At 36.3% G+C, this 18,879-nt stretch overlaps 3 protein-coding genes across 3 annotated transcripts in view; all 3 read right to left on the reverse strand.

Annotated features, from left to right (window-relative positions):
* Positions 1-18,879, reverse strand: part of LOC116022221 (farnesyl pyrophosphate synthase 1-like) — a 462,332-nt gene that overhangs the window by 219,060 nt on the left and 224,393 nt on the right. The gene's annotated exons all lie outside the window — the stretch shown is intronic.
* LOC116022227 lies at positions 1,474-2,439 on the reverse strand. Its single transcript, XM_031262852.1, has one exon. It carries the CDS (start codon positions 2,365-2,367, stop codon positions 1,753-1,755), a length of 615 nt encoding a protein of 204 aa, XP_031118712.1. The 5' UTR covers positions 2,368-2,439; the 3' UTR covers positions 1,474-1,752.
* On the reverse strand, positions 4,331-8,490 carry LOC116022216 (protein NAR1). Its single transcript, XM_031262828.1, has 11 exons — positions 8,180-8,490; positions 7,895-7,980; positions 7,111-7,264; positions 6,735-6,921; positions 6,461-6,587; positions 6,069-6,225; positions 5,877-5,926; positions 5,616-5,787; positions 5,384-5,510; positions 5,195-5,286; positions 4,331-4,921 (listed from the first exon to the last, which is right to left on the reverse strand). Exons 1-11 carry the CDS (start codon positions 8,294-8,296, stop codon positions 4,769-4,771), a joined length of 1,422 nt encoding a protein of 473 aa, XP_031118688.1. The 5' UTR covers positions 8,297-8,490; the 3' UTR covers positions 4,331-4,768.

Raw genomic sequence — 18,879 nt, forward strand, 5'->3', positions numbered from 1 at the left:
GTTCACTATAAACCGAGTAAAACAACATAGAACGGAATAGGAAATAACAATATTATTAACAGGGGCGCGAGGCCTAATAGTATACGTATAAAGCCCAAAGAGTACTGGCCCAATAAAAGACGGTCCAAATAATAAAAAGGTAAATAATAGGAGGACTAGTGAATAAATACAATAAATAAGGAATTGAGGAACTAATAAATAAATAGAATAAAATAACACAATTAAGTTACCATTAGGACTTGAACCTAGGTCCACTACCCGGGTGGAGAAGACCTAGACCACTGAGCTAAAAAGTGGATCGTGTCTTGAGGGATGTCTTGTATAGACCAGACCCCCCCACCCCCTCCCCCCTCTCCCCCTTATATACTACTAATGGATCATCTTGCACCCTCCACATGTACGGCCTCAGGAAGGCGCGAACTCCCACTAGACACGTGTTCCACATCTTCATGTTCTAATAGTCTCAACCACTCATTAGGCACCATGTACCTAGGAACCTCCGTAAACTCCCCGAGGAATACAGGGGAATGGATACGACTCGCACCATACTTGAGGGGTATGGCGCCCACGCATAGGCACGCACCCGGGCACCCCAAGTGGCGGCGCGACCAGCCGCCACCCCGGGCGATCGGCCCACTTGGGGAACCTCGGCCTTCGACGGTGGTCGCGCCCACCCGTGTTCCCACGCGATGTGGCAGGTGCAACTAGCACCCAGGAGGCAGCGCTACTAGCCACCACCCGAGGCGGCTGGCCACGCCACCTAGGCGCTGGCAAGCACAACTGGCCCGCCTCGCCCGCGGGCAGCAACCGCGCTTGTCGAAGCCCCCGTGGCAAGGCAGTGTGGGCTGGAGCCTTGCTTTTCTCCCTCTACCTCATCTGCACTGCTCCTCTTCCTGACTTGCATTCTTCCTCCACTGGGCCTGTCTTGTGTACCACCTTGATTCTTTGGTCTTAACCCCAACCAAAATAAAATTGAGCTCATCTCCAATAACCTCATCATTCACCTAAGACTTTCTTTGCACCTGATATGTTATCTCTCTCTCTCACACACACATATATATACACACACACCCAAACACACAAATTTTGTAATATATATTTTTATATATTTATATATTTTAATTTTAATTAATTAATTATTTATTTTGATTTCAATTCCTATTTACTGCCAATCAAAATTATTCCTTTTAGTTAGTCCCACACTCCCACTATCATTATCTATTACCAATCCAATTCTGGTATCTGAATCAAACACACCCATATTCTTGTAGCCAAGTTTTCAAAAAAAAAAAATTATTCTTGTAGCCAATACTATTATTAGGCCAATCCAATGCTTGATAGAAGATGCATTTATACAAATGCCACAATCCATAAAAATGCCTCAAAGGGCAAGATATTGGTACATGTTTTTAGAGCCTCGATAAATAAATAAATAAATAAATAAATAAATAAAGAGGGTTTGTTGTAGCCTTGTAGGGGTAATACCACTATCTTCATGTTCAGGATTACAAATGATGACCAGCAAATTTTGATAAAATGGAGTTTAGATGACAAAATTCTCTTACAATTAAAAAAGACACACATAATAGTACAACAAAGATTATGTAGTAGCAATGAAGCTATCACCAATTTATCAAAGAGAAAAATGGAAGATTTTGTAGAATATGCAACATTTGTCTACTAAGCAAAAGCCCAAATCCCAGACAATATAGGAAATAAAAAGATTTCTTGTTCTTGGCTTGAACACAACCACTAGTAGCTATACTCATAGGAGAAGTCGGAGACACCAACCATGGCAGAAAGGACCTGAGAAACAATGAAAATGCTGCCTCCAATGATAGTGAGTACGAGAATAGCAGAAATGGGGTTCTTCAACAGCTCATATATTGGCTGGAAAACAGTGTAGAGAACACCTGTGCTCACTGTCAGTGCATAAATTGCATATCTTCTCATATTGTCCCAAAACTCCTCCATTAATGGACCTTCAGGACCTAAAGCAAGTGCCTTTTCATCCCCAACACCCATAAGAAACATCACAAGTCCTATTGACACAGCTCCCAATATCAAAATTCTTGAATTCTTCTCATCATTTGACCCTGTTTCAGATAAAGAAACCCCATTTCTTGAAAGTTTCTGGGATTTGGGGGTGATTTGAAGATGGGTTTTCTTGAATGTGGTTTGAAGAAGTCGAGTCTTCTTGACACTGGGCAAATCGGTGACATTTTGGATTGCAGAAAAGGAAGGCTCCTCATTGCTTGGGTGTTTTAGGTGCGATTTGGGTTTGGTTTGGATGAGAAATGCATGATTTGAAGAGGGGGACTTGAAATTTGGGTGTTTTAAATGGAATTGAATCCTCAAAGTTCTCATGTTTCTTGGTTTCCTCGAGCACTGCAATGTGTAACTGTGTATCTTGTGTATGGTGTGTGGGTTTTAGTTGGTTCAAATTCAATCATGCCTTATCTTTCTATCTTCTTCTATTCTTCAATATATCTAAATGGGCCAGTATACTGAATATATTCGATGATTGGGCCACCAGAAGTGCATTTCACAAAGCTCGGGCCCAAAATTCCAAATCCAACAAATTATTTCTCGTAATTTATATCGTGGACTAGGGTCCACAATGTATTATGGACTCTAGTCTAATACACAGAATTTGACGCCATAATGCATTATGCACATAATTTATATTCATAATACACATACTCATCAAGAGGATATAATGAACATGAATTAAACATCTCACATAATACACAGAATTCATGTTCATAATTCACAGAAGTCATGTTTATTATATCGTGTTTATGGGTATGTGTATTATGAACATGAATTCTGTGTATTATGATTTATGAAGTCAAATTATGTGTATTGGACACGATGTAACGATCAATTATTTCTCTCAAAAGGTTGAATTCTCAACGGCAAATTATTGTATGGAACATGTAGCTGTGTAGGCCATGAATGTAATATATATTTTTAATATACTAAAAATATATTATTTATGTACTGAATGTACATTATTTGATAATATATAAAAATCATGTACTTTCAAATAATGTACTTTGTGTATACAAATAATGTATTTTTTATTAATAGTTCACACAAATGTATGGATCATGATCCATGAAATAATGATTGATCCCCCTCCCCAAGGACCCCCACACCTTGGCTTGACAAAGCATTTGGAGGGATGTAAATCACGGTGATTCAATAGCTCAGCAAACAGGGTCAAATGTCACTGCGCACTAGGGATATATCTACTTGGAGTATAATCCAACACCGTCGCTGTCGAGGTTCATCTACTTGGAGTATAATCCAACACCGTCGCTGTCGAGGTTCGGCTACTTGGAGTATAATCCAACACCGTCGCTGTCGAGGTTCGGAGGGGCTGTCGAGGTTCAAACTTTGGTCTCTTATGTCAAATACTGACTATAGAACCAGTGATCTACTTGGAGTATAATCCAACACCGTCGCTGTCGAGGTTCATCTACTTGGAGTATAATCCAACACCGTCGCTGTCGAGGTTCGGCTACTTGGAGTATAATCCAACACCGTCGCTGTCGAGGTTCGGAGGGGCTGTCGAGGTTCAAACTTTGGTCTCTTATGTCAAATACTGACTATAGAACGAGTGATCTACTTGGAGTATAATCCAACACCGTCGCTAGGTCTACTAACTATAGAACCAGTGGACTAAGTCCGTACAAGCATAATTAAAGCATAGAACCAGTGGATTAAGTCTGTACAAGCATAATTAAAGCATGTGCTCCATCTCAACTAAAAGCTTAAGCTGATAGTTGGACTGCACATATTATATTTATGCTCATATGCTCACAAGCATAAATTCAACAAATTATACCATGAGCCATGATTTACATTTCCAGATGAATCACTCATACTTGTTCATTTTAGTTTACTACATATTCATTTTTAATGCATTATAGGTTGAGTTTTAGGTAATACACTAAAAATGAATATGCATTAAATATAATGAAGTAATGAACTTACTAAAAACGAACATGTCTTAAATATAATGAACTTATTAGAAATGACATGAACGGAGTAACAGTTTTTTTTTTTTTTGAACACGAATAGAGTAAAACAGTAAAAATGAACTTTTTGTATATTAGAAATGAATATGTATCTCAGCGGTTCTAGCATTCTATGTAAAACCAGCAAGGTAAAATGATTATATCATGGCCAAGTATACTAATTTTCTAGCATTTGATACACAATTTATTCCGATTATTAAACTCAACAAAAATGACATCTCAACGAAATACAAAAACATCTGATCCAATTGGTCACTGCAGTCGTGCAGAATATCCACTCTGTATAACAGAACAATAACATTCACCATCTGTTATATTCTTATAATAAAATCATTTTCCATGCTGTAAGCTGTAAGGTACACTAAAAAAAAATTCTTTACAAACCATAAAAGCATGCTATGACTCTGCAATTAACAAGAGTGAAGAGAACCACCTCTAGTACATACAGATATCCTATATCTCATGGTTCCTGATTTATTGTTCCATACAAAAAGATGGGTTATTCCACCATGGCTCACAAATTTTTGCTTAAATATTACAGAGGGTTATGGGTGAACCACACATGAGATATTTACAGTGCAGAATGAATATGGAATACCCACGTGAATATCACTTCTCTACCAAAATTGCACTGCCAAAATTGTGGGGGGTACCACAGTCGAGGGGAGGTTGTGGATGCCCGCCAGATGACAAGCAAAGCTGAGAGGATCCCTTCGTCACCACTACCAGTTCTGTAACTGAGAAGTGATACTCTTTACTACAGGGTGGTACTCTGTGTGAATGTGCCTCTTGGCTTTCTCTGAACCGGGATGCTCGAGCCACTCATCGTATAGGCCTTTTATAATGGGATTCTCCAATGGATTCGCTACCAAGACCTATAATATTGGGGCAGAATAGGAAATACAGATCAAGTTCAAAATGACTGCTTACCAAAAAGGGGGGGAAAAGTATATTATATTGACACGATACATCAATGCTCAAAGTATAGCAACTACAGTGATAGTGGTGTGCATTTTATGTTAACATAGATGCAAGTTCATCTATGACTTAAAATATCGTAATAACATTTGTTGGACCAACATCTCAGTTAAGAGTTGAGGGTATATTATGGTAACGTAAAATTGACACATTGTGTTATATTGACTTACATTTTCCGTGTAACTTTTCTCTAACAACTGGATCAAATCTTTAGCAGATTGTCCAGGTCTTGGTTTTATTTGACCACCCCCATTTAAGCAACCTGTTTACCAATTGGGACATTATAATTCTATATCTCAAGATCACACCAGTATAAAGATGTTCAAATGCACAACTATTATCCAAAAAAATAAAAAGACCTGAAGGGCAAGCCATTATCTCTAGAAAGTGATAGTCGCACTTCCCCATTTTGACTTTCCTTACTACATTCTGCAGGTTTCGGAAACCATAGCACTGTGCAAATTTCAAAACAGTTTTGCCGTCCACCTGAAGAACAGGTCATTCTTAGGCACCGATGATAATAACAATTGAAGAACAATTAAAGCCATATTTGTAAATGACTACTTAGCATGACAAAGTTGAATGACTTACTTCTAGACTCACTTCTTGGAAATCTGAATTCCTTATGATCTTAAAGTTCAACGGATTTTCGACTTCCTTCCCGAACAGTATTTTAGCAGCATGGCGGAAAACTGTCTCTGCATATCCTCCAGAGCTTCCTGGAACTCCATAGAGATGGCCTTCCTCATCAATATTTGTCAGCCTACAGATAAAAATTGGAATTCACTGTTAAACACTTAAACACACACTAACAAATAAATGACACCAACAAAGGGTATAGCTACTACTTACAATTTATCTAGTGGAAACTCTTCTAAGGCTTTAAAATCAATTGCTTTTGACTGCAGTAGAGAAAAGAAAGTAAATAAAAGGAGCAGACCAGAAACCCAAAAATTCTCTAACTCCAAAAAGAAAAAAGGCAAACTGTTGTCACATATATATGCAATAATATACATATATATCAGATTAACTCTGTGTGTGTACCTGTATCAACTCTAAAACCTCTCCAGTGGTCAACACTGAATCTACCTCTGTAATTTTTTCACCATCACCATCCACATTAAACACAAAGTCATCACGTGCTGCCTCGAGTTTCTTGTCATAACATGGCATCACTGTCACATGATAGATCTCCTCAGGCCTGCTCAGAAATATATATTTGGGTAAAAATTCAGTTTCCTACTGCTTCAAGGATCAGATTATCAGAATCCAATAGCTTAACTGCATGACTGTGTATGGCTAACTTCACTCATCTAATGAGAACAGAGAACATGACAACCCACAAAGCATAAAGTAAAAAAGTGCATACTGAACATCATAGTATATTAGTATGTAATGCTTATGGTACGAGGGCTGTAAAATACTAAAATCATCACCTAATATGTAGCTTTTCACATATATAATTCTTAATGACAGCACCAATAGTTTGCTGGGGGCTCTTGACTGAAGAAATGAAGGGAAGAATGTATGATCCAAGTGTTTTCTCAGCATAGCATATCCACCCTGTAGTTACAGGTATATTCGAGTTCTTTAGCAAAACATGATGGATTCAACAAAGACACAAGACAAATTATCCACAGAATCAAGAAAACCGAGGCCACTAAAGAAGAGGATTAGATAGCATATATGTAACATAAAGGCAGAAGGTACCTGGACATGCAGAAGATATCATAGGTAGCTGTAATTTCGATCCCTCTCCATCTGTTGATTGGGACTGCTTATAACGTGCTATAAACTCATTACATGATTCAATCAGAGTTAAGTCTCGACTGCAGCTTGTATCAAATATAGCCTTCACACCCAAGGACTTGAAAAATGTAGTCAATTTCCTAAATACCTGAAAAGTAAGATAACCCAGTTAATCATGTTGTTCCACACGGATAAGTGAAGAGCTTCAAAAACTATATATATAAATGCTTGTGCAAAAACGCACACACACGTATGTATGTATTTATATGCTTCAACTGTAATTGAGGCCATTGAAATCATTGAGAAGAGAAGAAAAACATCCTTACAACTAACTAACCTGAAGTGGGGAAATGTCAAAGTGAACAGCAAGCGAGGCTCTAGACTGAGGAGACACAGAGATGACGACTGCTTTGCCTTTGTTTATATTTGAAAGGAACTCATCTAGGCTCTGCTTCTCAAGCATAACTGTCTCTGCCGATGTAATGCATCCGCTGCAGACAATAAAATTAGACTAAGCACCTTAAACCAAGATACTTGAATTTCCAAGCTTCAACTTGAACAAACAGAAACATTGTTCAAGCATCCAGTGTACAAGGAAGAAAAGAAATACACCAGGATTAATCTTCAAAAGAACACCTCTACCACTTCTAACACCAAAAATATCAGGGATGAGAAATTCTAAACTAGAACCAACAGCCATTTATAGCACTTGTTTCAAATATATTCCCCAGATTGTAAACAAGCTATTCCTAAAATCAAAAGCTATTCTGCCCATGGCCTACATAGTCTTTAAGCTGTGAAGTTCAAGACTCTAATGAGCATATATTGAGGTCACTTTGTTGCTCACATTGTTTTCTGCTCTTCCTCAAATTAATTCCAAATCAAGCAGAAGAAGCTAACAAACATCCTAATTAACACATTCAAAGGCATATAAATTAGTATTTTAGAATACCTTCATCCATAATCATATACAGATCATTATTAAGCCCACAGCACATGATAAAAAAGCTCTATACACTGCAACACCTTAAAACCCCTAAAACACATTTACAAACACCTCTCTCCCCTAAAATAACATACAGATGATTACAAAAAGGAAGAAAGCGAGGGGTCGTAAATACCTGCAGGCTAAGCAGTCCTTGAGAGAAATTTTAACTGGTTCATTTTGCACTGATGGTTTGGCAGCTCTTCCAACTTTGCCGAAACCCTATTTATACACCAGAATACAAATAAACTAAATTTCCTTGTATGTAAAATTTAAAAAGAAAAAAAACAATAATTAAAAAATTCGATCGAAACCCGTTATAGCAAGCGTAGAATCAAAAGACAGTTCATTTGCAGAACCAAATTTTATAAGACAAAAAAGTAGTACAAAACCCTAGAATACAAGAACCGTAACTTGTTACCTCCGACTTTTCGAGCCTATTGGAATTCGCTTTGAGGGAAACTACACAGCCCTGGGATGGAGCTATGTAATCATTCAGATCCCCAATTCTCAGTGTCGCCGAGAATTTCTCCGACATTCCGAAGATCACTCTGTATATAGATACCGATATGAATATACAGAGCGCAGAACTGTAATTGCAGAAATGATGCTTCAAGACTAGATCTTTTTGGGCTTCAAGCTGGGAATAATTAAAATTTAATGGAGATTTTGGCTTTTGAACAAAGGGGAATTAGCAGAAGGCGGTGGAGAAGAACGAACTCAAGAAAGGGGTTTTGTTGGGATGGACAGGCAGGGATTTGCTGAGAGGTGGAGCAGATTATACAGTGAGTTTAGCCAATCAGAATGAAGCATTTGGCAGATAAAAATCAAAGTCAACTGCTTCGGATTTAGTTTTACAGTTTTCAAGTGTTTGAGGCATGTGTTGGCCACGAGGCTGCACACTTATTTTATTATTTATTTTTTGGTAATAAATGCTAAATATTCTTTTAGGCCATTGCATATTTGCATTCTTATAGGATATTTTTCCCTTATTTAATTATTTTTTTTGGTAATAAATGCTAAATATTCTTTTAGGCCATTGCATATTTGCATTCCTATATTCCTATAAGAAAATACATATGTATTCCTATTTTTTTAAAATTTTATTATCAAATTATTGATATGAACCTTTTTCTAGGGACTTACATAATGAAAATAGTCTATTCTTGTTTGTCATAGTTAGAAAGTGGAACCTGAAAGCATGGACGGAGTCACTATGGGACTGTGGGGGCAATTGTCCCCCTCCCCACACCCCACCCCACCCCTTTATATTTTTGTTTTCGATCAAGAGGGAGGGGAACCCCGAGCACAAGGCCTAATCACTAATAATGACGCTCCGCAATCATGTCATCCGCAATGAGCACATCCACACCAGGAGGAAGAGACACATACACACTCCAGTTCATCTCTTGTAAGGCACCGAAGCTCGCCAGATGATCTGCAACCAGATTATGTTCGCGGGGGATAGAACAAAGCGTAATCCTCTCAAATCTGGTTTTCCAGTCTTTGATTGTTTCGATTAACTCTCGAACTAGGCATCTAAGTAGGTTCTGCTCATTAATCCACTTGATAACCTCCGCAACATCAGTTTGCACCTCAATGTCACGCACACCTCAGTTCCAAGCCCATTGGAAGCCCTTAGCTATGGTCATAACTTCAACTTTAGCCACATTATCGCTACATAGTCTGCCTGTGAAACCACCTTCCCATTCGCTTCTATTATTGCGCAGAGCCCCCCCAAGCCCAGAATTATACGCGCTCCTGCAACTGCCATCAATGTTGAGAGTTCACTCATGGTTATGAGCCCTCCTCCACCTAAGCATTCTGTCACCACTAGAATTCGATCCCTTCCTGGTCATGTGTTGTCTAATAAAGGCAATAGTGATTTCTCTCTTAGCTTCCAAGATCTAGCTGATTTTGCGTTGGATGTCAATCATCTCCCCGTCAAAGACTATGGTATTCCTGTGAGACCCCAAAATGCTTTTCCACCAAAACTCCTATTTTATCAAGTTCCAAAATAAAACTATGTATAATTTTTACTCCTACGATTATTTTGCCTAATGAGCTTATAGATAAAGCATTTTAAACTCTTTATTTCAAAATACTTATTACAAAATATTTATATAATTATTTATGGTTTTAAAAGTCTTATTTAATGGATATATCTATTTATCAAAATCTTGATCCAAACATTATCCGAGGCGAACCTGTGAACTTGATAGCCTTGTTTTTAACCCAAACTTGATTTTAAAATTAACCTATCATATTACTATATTTATTATATTATATTTTTATCCAAACTTGACCCAATCTTTGACCCGAAATTATAATCCAAAATTTAGAGTTAAAATTTTCACTTTGCCCTTCATTCTAGCAATTCAAGACCTAGGGCTTTAATTTGTGCCCTAGGTATAAATATATGTCATTATACCATTGTTCTCCTCTATCATTTTCATTTGCGTCTTCCCTAATTCTTCTCCTGAGAGTTAAGACCAAGCAAGCTAGGAGGCCAACCTATGTAAGATCATCCATTTCTCTTCATCTTTGCATTTCTCCTTCACCCCCCATCTCCTCTTTTTCGTGCATTCCCTGAATATATTCCTTGTGCATGTGTTTGATGTTATTATTGGTGTATCTTGGTGTGTTGGTTGTGGGGCTTAGGGAGTGAAGAAGGAAGCCAACCTTGAGGCTTACAGGATGGATTCTTGTTCCTAGAACATCAAGCTTGAGGTATAACCCATGGACTCCCAAAATCTAGTATTTAATCTATGAAATATGTGATGTGTGTGATAAATTGCATTCTCTTGTTTGATGTTCCAGTACGATGAAATGTGTTCTGTTGAGTGTCTATTTTGATGTGAGATTAATGCTTTAGTGTTATAATGTTGTTGTTGAGGTGATGGAGGTGTTCAATGGTTTGAAAATGGAAGATTTGCAGGTGGAGAATGGAGAAGACGAGGCGAGAGGAGGCTCCTGCCTCCTCTTTGCCAGTCTCGCGGGGCTACCCACAGGCCTCAAGGGCCTGCGAAAAGTGGCGGGGTTACCCGCAGGCCGCGGCCTGCGGGCAAGCCCTACTTGTAGTGGCAGGCCAAGTGTGGCAAGGCTTTGAGCCCTGCCACACACGGATACAGCCCCACTGGGTCCTAGCGGCGGGCTTGGTTGCTCTGCTACCAATCTCGCAGGGTACCGTGGGCTCAACTGGTACGAGGCTTTCCCCCTTACCTATTGGGACCGGTCACTACGAGTACACGGGTCCAAATGACCGGTGAAGGTGAAGTGTTTGATCTTATTAGTTGCCTGAAATGAATGTGCTATCTGTATAAATCTATTTTTCTAAAAAAAAAAAGGCATGATTATTCCCATTTTTCTCTCTGAAAATCTATATTTGTTGTACCTATGATTAAGAGTATAAATGAGAAGCAATGTTCATGATTTTATGTGCTTATATGAGAGTACCCTGAGCCAATTACTTTTAAAAAGAAATTCGCTTGCATATTTATTCATATTCTTATTACCCTTAGCATTTTGTAAATTTATACTTATTCCATATTTTCAAAACCTATTTTTATATTTTATTTTCAAAGCATGTTATGTGTGTGTGTGTGTGTGTGTATTGTAAGGCCTATTATGGAAAACAGAGATTTTTAAAATAAGTATGATACCCGTATTTGTAAAGTATGAGGAAAATTTATATTTTTGGAGGAGTTGACAAGACGGATGATAGAGTCTGTTGGGTTAAGTTACCGGCCAATTAAACTTAAAGAAAAATATAATAGGCTGAAAATGATGTACAAGATGTTTTCTGAGTTGATTTCTCATACGAGGGTAACATACAATTCAGTTACAAATACTGTGGCGGCATGTGAGGATACATGGAAGAAATTCTATGAGGTATGAAACCAAACTTCTTGTTCTATTAGTTTAATAATGATACCCAATTATTTCATTCAATTGTATAATTTAATAATACATACATTTATGTTTGAAATAGAAGCATCTAAATTAAAGTCTTTTAAGAGAAATGGTTGCAATCACTATGAGGTTATGGTTGAGGTATTTGCCCGACCTGTTGCTACTAGAGGTCTTGTCAACCCATTCTCGCAAATGTTACCAAACTCTGATGAGGAACGCATTGATGAGGATGAGTTCTTTCATAGTGCAAGGCCATCATCAACTGCAACTGAAGGTGATACCAATTCCAAAGGGAAAATGAGTTTGGATGGCATGATGGATATTAGTGGTAGCACAAGGAAGAGCACTAACAAGAGATGGAAAGAATAGATGACTCATGCATTGGATACTGTTAGTGCTAGTATTACTTCAAAAGAACACCGTCAAAAAGCCAGGGAAGAGGCTAGTACGATGAGTACAACGGCTGCTACCCCATACAACATGAAAGCTTGTATTGAGATTTTGAAAAACATGAGTGGGATTCCCCAATATGCCATTAATGCAACTTTCCAACAGTTGACAAATCTTGACCTCCGTGAAGGCTTCATAGAAATGCCACCTGAATGGCAATGTACGTAATTGGGTGTTATGTTTCAAGTGAATGTGTTGAACTTGTGTCAATATGACTGGCTTTGTTGTATGTATGTTTGATTAATTTGTTATTGTTGTTGTTACTACTTAAGACTTTAAACAGACTTGTTGTTTGTGACCCAACTTTATTTGAACATTGATGAGTATGTATGTATTAACACTTATGTTAGTCTCAAATATCAAGACTAATTTTTTTTTTTACATGTCTATTACACTTCATATTGCAGGGATAATGTCACAATAGGGTTTTAATAGTTTTAATAACTCTAGTGATATTGATGGAGATGAGTATGCAGCAATAATTAATTACCATTTTTGCTACATGCTTATTGATGGACGACGTAGAGAGGACTCCATGTAGAACCCCAATCCTTTCAGGTAATGATTACATAAATGAAGTGTTGCATGGAAATACTACTAGATGTTATCAATCTTTTAGGATGGTGCCCCGTGTGTTCGGAAAGTTATGTGAGAGATTGGAGGGGTTGGATGCGTTAAAAGATACAAGACATGTATCACTGGAGGAACAATTAGCAATGGGTCTCCTAGCTCTAACATATAGAAGTGCACAACGTATAATTGCTGAGCGGTTTCAACACTCCACTAGAACTGTACATAAGTGTGTGAAGCGTGTCATACGTTCACTTGTACAGTTGGAAAATGAAATCATCAAGCCAGTGAATAGAGGACATGTGTACCTAGAAATTTTGGAAAATTCTAAATGGTATCCTTATTCTGAGGTATGGTTGGTAGTTGTACAAAACTTTAATAAAATTAATGTAATTATTTATGTAAAGTATCTAATAAGAATATTACAATCTTGGTGATAGAAATGTATAGGTGTTACAGATGGAATGCATGTGGCAGTTTAGGCACATGCATCAAAGCAAAGCACATTTCGAGGTATAAAAGGAGGAATGGTGACCCAAAATGTCATGGCAATTTGCTCGCATGACATGATGTTTACATTCATATATGCGGGTCGGGAAGGTAATGCGAATGATTCTCGCATATTCTTAAATGCAATTTCAAAGCCTAAAAGTGGGTTTCCTATGCCACCTGAAGGTAAGAGTATTCGAATAACTTAAATTCAATTATTTAACATAGCGTATTCATTAAATTTCACAAATTAATAATTTAGTACTTTTTAAGTACATTGTAACTGAGTCAGTAGAACTCAAAAAAAAAAGTATATTTGAGTCAGTAGAACTCAAAAAAAAAAAGTATATTCTTTTTTCTCAAATGAATAGGTTATTACTATATTGTTGATGACGGTTACCCAAATGTACTTGATTTTTTGACATTGTACCACGGGGAACGCTATCACTTGAATGACTTTCGTGGGCAAGGATGAATACGAAATAAGCAAACCCTATATAATTATCGACACTCATCATTGTGGAATGTGATTGAGTCGTGTTTTGGACTTTTAAAAACAAGGTTTTCAATTCTAAAGTCCATTAATGATTACCCATTTATTAGGTAAACACAAATCCCTATTGCATGTTGGCATTACACATTTTCATACGGTTAGAAGATAGGGATGATCAATTAGGTATGATGTATGGAACACAAGACATGGTTTTGCATGATGGTGAAAGTAGTAGTGGAGGTGGAAATGATACCATACAATTAGATGAGTCAACAACACCAAATGCTACAACTGCGTGAGGACATTGCAAATGCACTCTGGGCAATAATCATTGATGGTGTACACAATTTTATTTGCAATGTTTTGTAATTACATTTCGTCACGAAATAACTTATTTTAAATTATTGCAATTAATCAATGTTTTGTAATCACATTTTGTCACGAAATAACTTATAAATATATGTATATAGTACATATTTAATTTAGTAAGTGGAAAATGAATTTCGAAAATAAGTACTGTTGGGAATAATTCTCGAAAACCCAAGAAAATGGACGAAATAGAAAATCCACAAAAAAACAAATAAAAGAAAAATTCTAGAAATTTAAACCTATAACAAAGGTTAGATAAACCTGGAATAAGGTGGGACGGAGATGAACGGACTTTGGGGTAGTTGTAAGCACGAGTCGAGTTGCCTCTGTCCTTAAAACCTTATTTACCGCCTCCCGAGGTGCTGGAGCGTTGCGGCCTAGGTTTCCCAGGATAAAACGTACTACGATCCCTGCGTTTGAGCACACAAACTTGGGACCCGGCGAACGAGAACATGGGATGAACACAAGTGGCTAGAACGAAGGAAGAGCAGAGTTCCGAAGTGAAAACTTGGTTAATTTTCGTCTATGTGTTTTTTCTTACCAAAATGCTACTGCTCAAACTGGTAATTTATAGGAGATTATGGAATAAATAGCATCATAAACATGGCAATTAAAACTGGCAGTGTAACTTACGTAACAGCTCTCCACTAACTCCCATTAACAAGAGTTTTAACTCTGGAAATTAATAATTGGAATTAATATGAAATTAATTTCGTAACAGCTAGAGTTAAGCTCCTGAACGGTCACCTAGGAGGTGAAGAGTTAGCCCAAAAGCTGTCCACGAGAGGTCACCCAAAAGTCACGCTGGAAGATTGCCTGCGAGCTGTGTCTTATAGCATCGAGAGGTCAATTTGAGCGGACTGGGAGTGATCAGTTCTCAGCCGCGAGAGATCGACCTGTGAGCTGCGAGAGATCATGTTATTGCCGCGAACATCCTTCCACGAGACATCGAACGTAGTCCGTGTCGCGCGGGCGTAACCCAGCCTCGAGACATCAACGATGTCTCGAACGCTGCCCAGCACGGGACACCGTTGATGTCTTGCTGCAGCTCACCTTCGAGAGGTCAGCTCTCGTAGGCAGTGGACTGAGATGGAAAATCGTCCGGAATTTTTGCATAACTTATGCCCGCAAGGCCAGCCAATTTTCGGACGACATTCGTGCCCGCAAGTGCCGACATACACAAGTCAAGCCTTTTCAAGCTTGATTTGCACCCCCCTGCGCGCGAGAGAGAGCATCTATGCTATACAAGTTAACAAGTCATAAAAGACACTTGTATATATAGTGGGTGAAATCTTCTTCCCAAACCAATGTGGACAAATGCTTTCCTTAAAGCTTTTCTCACACAAATTCCATCTCAATGGGTCTACTTTGAGAACCAATTTCTCATTCACCCATTATCCATTTTGAGCGTATAATATATCGATCTCTTCGTCTCTCTACGAAGAATTCAAATCCACTTTGACCTGACCCAAATCGGATGTGGACCCTACATATATTTATACCACAAAATGGCCACTTAAAATGCCATTTATTGTCACTTTTTTTCCAACAAGTACTAGTAAATAAGTTTTCAAAACTGAAAACTTGAAAATAGAAAATAGAAAATAGAAAATAGAGAATAGAAAACAGAGAACGAAAGTAAACAGAACCTCAATGTTTACTATGAACAGTTTGCTGGTTCTCAAATAACTTAATTGTTGCTTTACCTTGAAGAACTTTTATCCGTGCTTATATTCCTAAAGAACATGTTGAGAAATACAGAAATCAATTCAAAGAGGGTAAAGTTTATGGCATCAACAATTTTCTCTGTATTACAAACTTATTAAAATGAAAAGCAAGCACACACCGTTATGATACAATTATCAAGCAGTACAAATGAATATAATTCTCTAAGCAAATGTTTGGGGTTAATTAACTCCGTTCCACTAGTTTTATTTACCTCCGATCCATCAATTAGATATTTGTATTAATTATTTTAAGAGCAAAATCTATTTTAGTTCTCGACTACTATGACGGGGATTTCACATTTACTCCTACTCTTTTAATTTTATCACATTATATCTTTGATTTTCATTTCTTTTTGCCACAATTAGTTTTCCTTTTAAATTTTTTTTATTCCAACATTTAATAAATATGATGACTAAAATTTTGTAATTTCAGCCTTTAATAAATATGAGAGTTAATAATTCAATTGTAAGATTTTACAAGAGAGTGAGAGAAATTACATGTTGGGGCAAGATGATTGAATGATAAAATTACATGTTAGCCCCTTTTATTAAATGATGAAATGACAAAATTTAAACGGAAGATTAGTTTTGGCAGTAAAATAAAAGTTAATGTTGTAATGTGACAAAATTAAAAGAATATGACTAGATGTGGCAATGCTATAATAATCGATGACTAAAATTGAATTTACTATTATTTTAATTATGCTAATTAGACTAGTATTGAGTTTGGACCAATCATTATACCAGTACATTTTTAAAATATTAAATGTTTATTTTTAATATATTAAAATGTTCATTTTTTAAAGTTTCATTATTGTGTATGGAAGGTTCGTTATTTGATATACTACCAATGATGAACCTTCAGTATACAAATTATGAACCTTCAATATATTAAAAATAAATATTTTTTCATGATTGAGTGATTGACCTTGCAATGTAGATCATGGTCCATAGTATAATTTGCCAAATTAGACTAATGAGAGTTACCAATGACTTTTCGATTATTCTTTTTTTTTTTTTCCTTCATCCCAACGGTCAGCACACTAAGTGATAGAGGACTGGTCAAATGGTTTGCTCCATTCACATGAGTAGAGATCGACCCCCAACCTCATGCTTAATTAAGAGACGAGGTGCTTAAACCACCACACTACTTTTCAATTATTCTAATTACTTAATTTGAGTTGCTAGGCCCAAATAATATAGTTATTGAGCGAATTAAGTTAATTAATTATCTGTTCTCAAAAAGTAAATTAATTATCAACCTCAATCTTAATTGCCATGGCCCAAACATATACATTGACCAATCGTTATATTGTGGACTCTGATTCAATACACATAATTTGATTTCATAATGTACAGAATTTATGTTCAGAATGTACATAATTCATGTTCATAATACATATATACACATATAACACAATATAATGAACATGAATTCTGTGTATTATGTTAAGTGTTTAATTCATGTTCATTATATCGTGTTTATATGTATGTGTATTATGAACATGAATTCTGTGCATTATATATAAAGTCAAATTTTGTGTATTGAATCAAGTTCTAAGATATAAATTGCCTACATCGACAGTTATGTCATGGACCGAAGTCCACCTTGCAAGGTGGACTCGGGTCAAAATACACAATTTATATATTGAATGTTCACAAATTACATACTGAGTGTTCACAATTTAAATTGTGAACATTTAGTATATAAAATTGCGAACATTCAATAGGTAAATTGTGAACATTCAATATGTAAATTGTGAATATTCAGTATGTAAATTGTGAGCATTTGGTAGGTAAACTGTGAACATTTAGTATATAAAAATTGTGAATATTCAGAATGTAAATTGTGAACATTCAGTATATAAATAGTGTATTTTTGGATCGGGTCCACCTTGGACCCGAGTCCACAAAATAATTTGCCTATGACATCCAAACATCCAATCAGTATACAATAGATCATAGTTTACGTTACAAGATAGACTAGTAACATAATTTACATTGTAATATAGTAAAAGTACATTTTTAATATACTAAGGGTTTATTTTTTAAAAGGACATTATTTGTGTACTAAAATTATATTATTTGATATATTACTAACAAATGTATTTTCAGAATATTTGTTTTTATATATTTTCATATTCTTATATTAAAAATCGCCCATTTGAGTTGGAAGGCTCTTCATTGATATTACAATATTTACAATCCCTTCACAAAGAACAATTTTTTTAAGTCCGAAAACCCTTCAAGCATCATCAAGGAGTCAATCTGTTAAAAGAATATTTAAAATTTCAAGTGAAGAATTATGAGATAGAGATATTGAATCCACATAGTTTTCATGTATTTATTGTAACAAAATTTGGGTTGAATATATAAATTTGAAATTACAATAATTATTTGTAGAATGCCTCAAAACGGACAATTTCCCATGCATTATTTTAATATGTGAATTCAATAAAAGAAAAAGAATATTAATTCCACAATTTTGCCTAACACTTTTTCAGAAATCCACTTATGACAAATCGTAGATAATCATAATTACAAATTATTTTATATTTAAATACTCCGTATTATATTAAATTATGAACTATACACCCTACTTTTACAACTATAAACAATTACTACTATCACAAAATTAAAGATGAAAGATTAAATGAATGGAGTCACGAGTTTAATTCTTGTCAACACCTTTTTGGTTCAACTCGTTATGGAGCTCTTCTAGGTCCGGTAGGGTTTTCAAGCTATTACATTGGAGCAAAATTTATTGTGTCTACACAAACAAATAATGGTTGCACGTTTTCTCATTGTCAAAAAAATTAAAATTTTAAAAAATAATGTAGTATTTTGTCACATAATTAAGTAATTATTTTGCAAGTAATAATTGTATGGGTAGTTATCATTTTCCTTTTATTTATTCCATTGAACGTTATTCTTCTCTCAAAAGGTTGAATTCCCAATCCCAAGGATCCCCACACATCAGCTCGATAAAGCATTCGGGATGTTGTAAATTACGGTTACTCAATAGCTCAACAGACAGGACCAAATGTCAATGTGCACAAAAATCTGTCCACTTTAAATATAATCCCTGCACTATATAATTGCCGAAGTTTA

The sequence above is a fragment of the Ipomoea triloba genome, chromosome 6 (genome assembly GCF_003576645.1).
Source record: "Ipomoea triloba cultivar NCNSP0323 chromosome 6, ASM357664v1".
Classification (NCBI taxonomy): Eukaryota; Viridiplantae; Streptophyta; class Magnoliopsida; order Solanales; family Convolvulaceae; genus Ipomoea; species Ipomoea triloba.